The sequence below is a fragment of the Triplophysa dalaica genome, chromosome 15, assembly GCF_015846415.1.
Source record: "Triplophysa dalaica isolate WHDGS20190420 chromosome 15, ASM1584641v1, whole genome shotgun sequence".
Classification (NCBI taxonomy): Eukaryota; Metazoa; Chordata; class Actinopteri; order Cypriniformes; family Nemacheilidae; genus Triplophysa; species Triplophysa dalaica.
The window spans coordinates 16,637,851-16,648,464 of record NC_079556.1 but is presented as its reverse complement, the minus strand read 5'-3'; the positions used below and the strand labels follow the sequence as shown (position 1 = coordinate 16,648,464).

At 38.6% G+C, this 10,614-nt stretch overlaps 1 protein-coding gene across 1 annotated transcript; it reads left to right on the top strand.

The window, feature by feature from the left end:
* The first annotated feature begins 4,145 nt into the window (after positions 1-4,145).
* Positions 4,146-7,887, top strand: prph2la (peripherin 2-like a). Its single transcript, XM_056768360.1, has 3 exons — positions 4,146-4,726; positions 6,210-6,456; positions 7,621-7,887. The coding sequence occupies exons 1-3, from the start codon at positions 4,146-4,148 to the stop codon at positions 7,885-7,887; spliced, it is 1,095 nt and encodes a 364-aa protein (XP_056624338.1).
* The last annotated feature ends 2,727 nt before the right edge of the window (positions 7,888-10,614 follow it).

The window sequence follows — 10,614 nt, the reverse complement described above, 5'->3', positions numbered from 1 at the left end:
ACTGCGCAGTTCGACTCTGCAGCAGATGCGCACAGCACAACATAGGAAAGACCTGATGGCGTTTATATGACATACCTATGGACTCAAAACACGAACTATCTGCAGTTTATGTGGATTGTTAGGATATTTCGGACGGATGCTTCAAAAAATTCACAACACGTTTTAATATTATTATAATGTAATTAAATTATAATGCTTAACATATCAGTTTAGTTTATAGAAAAGGGTGAAACCTTTGCTCATAAAACAGTCAGCCTTTAATGACTTGTATTGTAAAATATAAAGCAAAATAAATAAATTTCAAATTTAACCATACGTGACAACCTGCCTTTCTCACTATTAATGTGACAGCCTTTAAAAATGTGTGTTCAAGATCACAAGTCGATGAGATGATTTAAAGAAGATCTTTTTAAGATTTTTATTGTTGAAATGTTCTTGAGATGTTCTATTATTGAAGATGTTCTTGATATTGTATAGATCTATGACATCATGGAACATGTGGTGGCCTATATCCCAGGCCATTTAATTTGTAAACTCAACTAAACATGGGAGTCAACGGGACTCACTGAATATGCTGTAGGCCTAAATGCACAGTAAACACCTATTTGTACATTTAAACATTGGGAAAAGGGTTGTTGAACTTTCTGTCATGAATACAGTAAAACCACTGAAATACTGTCATATCACCGAATATCACAATGTAGCCTAGTGGAGCTAAGCAGGGTTGATTCATGGTCAGTATCTGGATGGGAGACCTCCTGGGGAAAACTAGATTCCTCCTGGAAAAGGTGTTAATGAGACCAGCTGGGGGATTCTTATCTGTGGGTCTTAATGCCCCAATACAGTGAAGGGGACACTATAAAAGCACTGTCCTTTGGATGAGATGTCAAACTGAGGCTCGGACTCGTTGTCCCCAAATTAATACCAAGATGTCCATCGAATAAGAGTATAAATGAATGAGGCATTTGTATAGCGCTTTATTGTGTATTGCTTTACAATCATATGTAGGGGGTTTCTCCTGACCCACCACCAGTGGGTGACATCCACTTGGATGAAGCGACAGCAGCCACAATACAACAGTGCAGTGCGCTCACAACACCAGCTATAGGTGGAGAGGAGAGAGAGATAGAGCCAATTCAGAGGGCTGGGAATATAAGAAGGTCATGATTGACAAGGGCCATTGGAGGGAATCTGGTCAGGACAGCGGGGGGTAACACCACTACACTTTTTCGAGAAGTGCCATGGGATTTTTATGACCACAGGGATACCTCGGTTTAACGTCTCATCCGAAGGACCGTGCTTTTCACAGTATAGTGTTCCCATCACTATACTGGGGCATTAGGACTCACACAGACCAGAGGGTGAGCACGCCCTGCTAGCCTCACGAAAACCTCTTCCAGCAACAACCTAGCATTCCCATGGGGTCTCCCATTCAGGTACTAACCAGGCTCCGCCCTGCTTAGCTTCAATGGGCAACCAGTCTTGGGGTACAGGATGATATGGCGGGCCGAATTTGCCTCTATACATCAACATTTCCTCCTCATCATCCCCATATGTACTAATTGGCTTCATAACTCTGTGTCCTCTCCACCAGTAAGCTGGTGTGTGGTGGACGTTCTGACACAATATGGCTGCTGTCGCATCATCCAGGTGGATGCTACACATTGGTGGTGGTTGAGGAGATTCCCCCTTCCATGTATATGGCTTTGGGTACCAAGCAAAGCGCTATATAAATGTAATGAATTAATAACTACACTAAGTCATACTGTATTGCATCAAAAAATGTCCAGCAGGGACAAACAATGTAACATCTCAAAGACCAGGGTACATAAAGTTACTTTAGGTTAAGGCATTGGACATATATTATGTGTTACTACCAATCAATACCAATCAATATTTTGATATCTATAGTTAGACTGATCAGGAAAACTCTCTATGTGCTCAGTCTTTGAACATTAGAATAAGAAAAACATGTACGTAAACAGTATATCCATTTAAGCAGGCTTAGGTAAAAGAGCTGACATAGGAAATACTGGTCAGACTGGTTTAATACTGCCACTGAGTGGTCATTTGAAAAAATTGTAAAACGTTTCACCATCCTTTTCTACATTGTACTGTGTATACATAGTGAGCTTTCCTGTAGCTCAGTGGTAAGAGCAATGCAAGGGTTCGATCACAGGGGATTGCACATACTTAGAAACAAATGTGTAGGATAATGCAGTGTTTGTCGCTGTGGATAAAGGCGTCTGCCAAATGCATAAATGTAAATGTATACTTACTGAGGACATGGTGGTTGGAACGAATGCAATGACTTGACAAATTCTCTAACGTTTGAGTCTACGATCACCAAATTTTCAATAAATCGAAGAATAATGATACCCTACCCAAAACAGTAATATCACCTGTTTCTGACCATTAATACCAAGCAGCAAATCTTGTTTAGCATTATCAGGCAAATAGCTTATTTCATTAATATCATGTGACTGAGATAAGTCGTCCATGTTGCGTGAAATTGGGATGAAACCATTTTACGTATTAGCTGCATTGATGTAAAAAGGCTGATGATCTACTAGTTCTACGAACACTGAGTGAAGAGTTTCCTCGAAACACTAGATATCATCTCGCTATTAAATGTGCTTGTTTCCTAGATCTGGTGCAGTGCTCTTGGTCATACTACCAGCTTCTTTGTAGGGACCCTAGACATTAAGCATGAAATATATAACCTTAAAATGCAAATGCAACTTTATATCAATAGAATGCATTGATAAGTCTAAAAATACCAAAAATATTTCCCCCAAAAACCTATATAATTTATTTTGTTGATGAAAATGAATAAAATAGGATTTGTAAACATATATAAGACATGTGATAAAATGGTATTGCTGCGAGTCTTCTTGACCTGTACAAATTATGTCTTAGAAATAAAGACAACTATGCCTTATTCATATCACATAAAGGCTATTATAGAGGTCACATGATGGGTTAGGGTAAGCACACACATATACAAATCACCTGTTTTTTTATAAAATATGATTTAAAATGTAAAAGTACATCACAAAATAAGATAATATGAAAAGAATAACATTTAAGTAGGTAACTGCGAGCATCTTCTGTAACTTTTTCTCCTTCATTGTTCTCCCACTCACTCTCACAACCAGTGAGATTTGTGCTGGTGGCAGAAGGTCTCTTCCAAATCCAACTGGGCTGATTACTGATTAAAAGGAATTATGAGAGAGGTCACAGCTGAGCCTGGCAGACTTGCACACACACACATATACACGCCTGTTTTAATCAACAATCAATGCATACATACTGTTGGCCAAAAACGAGGACATCTGATGAAAGAACAGACCAATAACCTTAAATGGAGAGAGATGTAAAAAAGGGCAAAGTTGCATGAGATGTGGTTTGGTGAGTAAAACCTCCTTAATACTACTCCTGTAAGGATCATCTTTACTCGCCAAGTCTGGCTAAGGACAAGCCCTGTGCATGTTCGTCCAGGTGAACTTTGTTTTGCCTGCTATTTTGAGCTTTCAGCCTCTAAGACATGAGTACTTTTAGCTTTTTATACATCTGCCAAATCTTGCAGAATGTTTGTGATGCACGTTTGGAAAGAAACACAGTTTTGAAAGAATAATATGTATATGGTTGCTTTCTATATAGCTTTAAATGAATACATTTTTCATCTTATTTATTCTTCTCAGGTGTACATTGCAAAAAATGGAGCACATTTCCGCTTCAACGGCTTTTGAAATCTCAAACTGCATTGTCAATAAATTTGACAGATATGACAACACAGAATAAAATGGCTTTGTTTAACCCATTTGACCAAGTTATAAAGTTTCTTTTAAAAAATGTAAAAACTTCAAGAAATTATGTAGGTCTTTTCACTATTATCGAGTCATCTCACAATTAAATGTTCTTTGAATGAATTTGCTACATTCTAAGTGTTTGGCTACAGTTGCTACATTGGTTGATAGATACTAAGCATAAGAATTTAATAGTTAAGAAGAACTGATCTATTCATGTGTTACAGTACAACCAACTCACTTATTTTTTATTAGTAACACATTTACACTACGATCAAATCAAGCCAAATCAACCATATGGTTTTATGAAACTAAAGTGAGTATCAGAGATCTGATATGGCCGTGTTACCAGTGAAGTTCACTAAAACCAAGAGGGACAAACTGGCCCAGCTTCTATGGGTGCTGAACTGGATCTCTGTGGTAACAGGAATCATACTCTTTAGTTTGGGAGTCTTTCTGAAAGTGGAGATTAACAAACGACAGGACCTTATGGCCGAACGCCAGCTCCAGTCTGTGCCAAACCTGCTCATTTCCGTGGGACTTATAGCCTGTGGAATCAACTTCTTAGGAGGAAAGATCTGCTATGATTGTGTGGACACAAGCAAGTTCTTGCGCTGGAAGTTGGTGATGCTTCCGTACATCATTTGTACGTTTTTCTTCACTTTGAGCATCCTCGTGGGTGGCCTGATGTGCTACAGCTTGCATGGACAGCTGGAGGAATCACTCGGGTTGGGGCTACGTGAGGCTATGCGCTACTACAAGGACACAGACACACCAGGGCGCTGCTTCTTGAAACGCACAGTGGATCTCCTGCAGATCCAGTTCCAGTGTTGTGGGAATGAAGGTCATAGAGACTGGTTTCAGATTCAGTGGATAAGCAACCGCTACCTGGACATGTCTCGACGGGAAGTGGTGGAGTAAGTGATCCAGTAACAATTTAAAGGGGTCAAATGACATGGCTAAAACGAATATTATTGTTTGTTTAAGATGTAATGTAATGTGTATACACATTTTAAGGTTAAAAAATACTGTATTTTCCACATACCGTGCTTGTTTGTATCTTCTCTTTGCCCCGCCCAGATAGAAACAAGCTCGCGTTACAGAAGGGAATGGTAACACAATATATAACGCAAGTGCGTTGGCCCTTCTTGATCAACCAGTGTTACGCTACGTCTCATCGCGACACAGCAAAGACAATAAATCCCTTCATAAACACGATATTCGTTGCCTCTAGTTGGAACATTGTTACTGATTATTATGACTTATGTTGTCTTTTTTCACGTTGCGCGCGTGTTTGCTTTTGCAGATCACAAATGCTCGACAAACTCAACCCGCGTTAGTCTGTAGTCTTTTACAATGACAATATACTTACAGGCTGCGAATCTGAACGCCTGTCATGCGATGTTGTAATGGCTGGAATGGCACCACTTTTTAACCCAAGCTTTCATGCATTGCCGTTCTAGATATCTTCGGCAGCAATCATCTGTGAAATGCGCTGCACAAACTTGAATATTCGGATTGTACTTTTCAGGAACAGTGTTGTAAATAAAATGTAACCATTCATTTTTAGTTGTCTTATCTTTTGAAACGGCAAACAAAGAGGCTTTCTTTTCGCAACGAAACACACAGCGTATCCTCGACGTGGCTGCATTAGCGACGATACAATGAGATTTTCAAGTACGCCCTCCTAACTTGCGTTTACATTTTGGCGCTCGTAGTCAAGTCATACCACGAAATGACGTACATTCTTGGGGGTGTGGTTACACGAGGCGTTTCAGGCAGGTCTGGTTGAGCAATCGCTTTTTGATAGAATGCATCTTTTGTTTCAACACATTCATTTTAGCAATTTTACATGTCTAATACATGCATGGACAACTTCTAACACACCAAAAACACAGAAAATCAAGTATTAGCACCTTTTGACCCCTTTAATTAAATTTTAAATTTGGGCAACATAGAAGCTGAAACATCGAGGTAACATAGTGATACTTATATAATGCGGTAAGCTGTTTGTTTTTCGAATTTTAAAACGGCTTAGAACACGGCACAACCAAACAGAATCAAGGATCAGAACTAGTACCTTAATAGACCACTTTGCAAGGTGTAAACACTGTTGCAAAAGGACTTGCAGTTTCAGTTTATGCAAGTCTTATATATAATTAAAATTAAAATATATTTGTTCAACATTTTAAATCGTCATTTTTTCTGTTGGTCGTGTTTTGTTCAAACGTTTGTGTAGTTTTAAAGAACTGAAACAGAAAGTTCTTATAGACCAACATTAAACCAGAGCTGTTGTAGGTCTATAAGGTGTTTTTTTTAAACTTCTTTTATGCAATTCTGTTTGGAAAGTTTTTTTCCAAAATGTAACCGTTCTAAAATGTTTTTATCTTCTCTTATCAGTCGTTTACGTAGCAATGTGGAGGGAAAATATCTAATGGATGGAGTTCCTTTCAGCTGCTGTAATGTAAACTCTCCTCGGCCATGCATTCAGTATCAAACCACCAATAACTCCGCCCACTTTAATTATGACTATCAGACAGAGGAGCTCAACCTGTGGATGAGAGGCTGTCGCCAGGCTCTGCTAGACTACTATACAGACATCCTGCATTCCATTGGGCTCACAGTTCTGATTATCTGGCTGTTTGAGGTTAGTTGCTTTTATTGCTTTGAGAACCCATTTTATCAGGTTCACAAAGTTAAGTCATTGCTTTCACATTTAAAAACTTTACTAAACAACAAAAAAAAAAGACAAAGCAAGACCATAAAAAATGGTCTTGAGAATAAGACCTGTCTCGAGTACTACAACACTTTTGGTAATATATTAACCAATAATGATCTTGGAAGGTGCTGTTATTTGTGCAGTGGCAGGTGAATATTTGTATGGTTACTTCAACATGAATATGTACAAAATAGGTACTTTTTAGGCAGTGTTATCAAGTAATTATTTAATGTAATTACCTTTTCCCTTGAAAAAGTAGAGGAAGGGATTACTCGTATTTTTCGGTTATTTGATTACAGTTACATCTGATGTAATTGAACTAAATACTTTGTTAGATATGAAATAGTGGAAAGACATCAAAATTATGAGTCTAACTTTAAAATGTAAGCTTTGCTGTATCCTTCTCACATTTGTCTACCTTGGTCAGTTAATAAGAATCATTTGTGTTTTATTTACATTTACATTTGGCAGACACTTTACATAGGTATTTGCAAACCCCTAGGATAGAACCCACAACCTTGCGTTGTTAACACAATGCTCTTACCACTGAGCTACAGGAAAGCCATATTTATGTGAATGAATTAAATAAGTGGTTTTATGTCTATCTTTGAATCAATTCTAGTTAAGGTAAATGTAGGATATTGAAAGTAATTAGTAATAAGTAATTAAATTGTTTTTGGAGGGAGAAATTTGTCCAGTAATCAAATCACACCATTGAAATGTAATTAGTAACCAATAATTAATTACTTTTTCAGAGTAACTTACCCAACACTGTTTTGAGGCCATTTCCCTCTCCATTTTTCTTTTGCAAGAATTCTTCGTTTTAATCGATATGGAGATGGTGGTCTAGTGGGTTAAACCACTGAACTGGTAAGACAAAGATCGCTCGTTCGATCCCAGCAGCCACCACCAGTGTGTCATTGAGCAAGACACTTTACTCCATGTTGCTCCAGGGGGATTGTCCCTGTAATAAGTGCACTGTAAGTCCCTTTGGATAAAAGCGTCTGCCAAATGAATAATTGTAATCAAAACAGCCTCATGGATGAGGCATCAAAGTCTTCTTAACACTTATCAATTCCTTATATCTGACAGCTTTCGGTCCTTACGGGAGTTCGGTACCTCCAGACATCCCTGGAGAATGTGTGGCGCAGAGGGGACCCCGAATGTGAGTCCGAAGGGTGGCTCCTGGAGACCAGCTTTGTGGCGACAGCTCGTACTAATTTCAACATTATCAAAAACCTGGGCAAGTTCAACCAAATCAACACAGCTAGCAATGGAGATCCAAACATTGACAGACCATCTACAGCACACTATGGTCCAGATAATGTGCCTCCAAAGTCTACTCCGATTGCCAGTTAACCTTTGGCCATATGGTTCCTTTTGCAAATATTTTAAAGCTTCAAAATCCTACCTCTCCGGCAGATCCTTCAGGGTGTCAAGGAGGGGCTCACTGTCCACTACTCACCACATGATCACTGGGGTCCCTCAGCGATCAGCACTTGGACCGCTGCTTTTTTCCATCTACACAACATCTTTGGGACCAATCATACGGGCACAGTGTTTCTCATATCACTGTTGTGCTGACAACACCCAGATCTACAGCTTGTTTCACCCAGACGATACCACTGTAGCACCTCGCATTACAGCCTGTCAAGAAGACACCTCAGCTTGGATGAAAGAGCATCACCCCCAGCTGAACCCTGCCAAGACAGAACTACTTGTGTTTCCGGCACACCCCATGGTGCAACACAATCTCACAATCCAAATTGGAAATTCCATAATCATTCCTTCCAAAACAGCCAGGAACCTCGGAGTCATATTTGATGAACAGCTGTCCTTCAATGATCACATTGCAAAGACAACGCGGTCATGCCGATATGCCTTATTCAACATAAGAAAGGTTAGACCCTATGTCACTGAGCATGCAACACAACTCCTTGTCCAGGCCCTGGTAATTCTCCAGGCCCTGGTCTCCTTGCTGGTCTTCCTGCAAAGGCTATTAAATCACTCCAGCTGGCTCAGAATGCAGCAGCACGCCTCGTCTTACAACAACCCTTTTCATCTCTCTCCACTGGCTACTGGTTGAAGTCCGTATTAGATTCAAGTCACTAATACTTGCCTACAGGACTATCACTGGATCTACACCAGAATTCTTTCACACCCTTCTACACCCCATCAAGAACCATACATTCAGCAAACCAGCTGCATCTTGTATTGCCTTCTCAAAAGGGCAGTAAATCGCTTCCCGCTCATTCTCCTTCACAACTCCTTATTGGTGGAACATTCTTCCTAACTCAGACCGGTCAACCACATCTCTCACAACATTTAAAAAACTACTTAAAACGCATCTCTTCTGTGAATACTTGACACCAAAATAAAAAAAAAACTAACCCAATCTTTCTCTCGACAGGTAGTGGTCTAGCTTTTGTTGAAACTAGTAACATTGTATTAGCACCTATTGTATTATTGCTCCTGTATGACATTTTGCTCATGCTCCCTGAACCCTCTGTAGGTCGCTTTGGATAATAGCGTCTGCTAAATGTAAATGTTTCATTAGATGTATCGCAGATCATTTACGCCACAGAGAAAGGGACGCTTAGCTTAATCTCAATACTTTGTTTTAATGTAAAATCACAGACATGAATCACATTGTTTAAACATGCAAAGTGAAAAGAAGCATGGGGCCTTCAGTGTCCTACGGACACAATACTGACGTCTTAAAACTGTCTATTATTAAGCATGGATCAAAATAAGTCAAAATAAGTTTGTCTCATGTACTTTAAACAGTGTTATTATTTATAATTTCACCGCCTTGGAATTAAAAGTTTCTATCTGCATTTCTTTGTTTGGAGATAACAAGCTTCAAAGTTTTTGCATTCTATTTGACTCTGTAGATAAATTAGCTGTGTTCTAAAAATCCCAAATTGTAAAGAATGTAATGGAAAAAAAACAGATCACATCCTTGTCAAAGAATAAGAATATGAGATCGATTTTGTCAAAATGTCAAATAGTACCTCATAATTCAAAGGCGAAGACCTGATTGGTTCTCTGTACTGTTTTATCTTTTGTTGTCCTTCCCCAGATTTCAAGTAGGTTCAATTGCAGTGTTAAAAGATAACCTCTAACATAAAGGCAATAGCATATTAGGCGCGTTTTATTATATTAATTACTATAATAAAGTCTATATATCAAACATTTCAGATGTTCAGGTACACAATGACAAACAGTAAGTTTTAGCTGCATTTTTGCCTTTTTACTTTTAGACTATGAATCAAGGATGAAATCACAAATGTTGTTAATCCAATACTTATACAATTAAGTGGATGCCTCGGTCTTGTGCCTGAAAATAATTGTACTATTACAAAAACCAGTATAACTGGTGACAATACCAACAGCCTCTTAATCATCTTTTTACTTGATGTAGTCAATCCATGCCAATTGAAAATGTAACAATGGTAAATTCAACATGGAAAACTGATAATTAGATAAAAACTTGTGCTGGGTTTCCCGAAACCTTATTAACGTTACGTCATTCTTAAGTTAAACCTTAAGAGAGGAAGCGATATACTCTTAAGAAAGACGTATGATACGAAGGTTATGGGAAACCCAACCTTGATCATTCCAGGAGTATGGGGCAGTTTCTTTGACCGGATTAAGGAATATTAATCTCATTACCGGTTTTTAAGAGAAGTATTGCTCATGCTAGTTTTACCAATCCCAGAGCTGTATTAAATGGAGGAGACATGTGGGTTCTATAGTTTTCTGTCTCTTCAATGTCTACAATAAGGCCCGTAACTTTTCATTTGGAAATAATTCACGTTTACTTAAAAAAAAGATATACAAGTAGATACATGACCCTGACTGTGAAAAAACAGGACAAATGTCTCATAATCTATGATAATGTGCAACAAAGTTTGAGTTTAGCCAATAATTCAATTATGACTTTTATGGACTTAATCAGCATCAAATAAATGTCATATTTCCACAGAATGTTCCTTGCATTAGGATGATTTTAGGTAAATCGTCAATAATGACCTCAGCCTGGTTTTCACAGGCAGGGTCACATATTTTATGAAAATTAGTCAT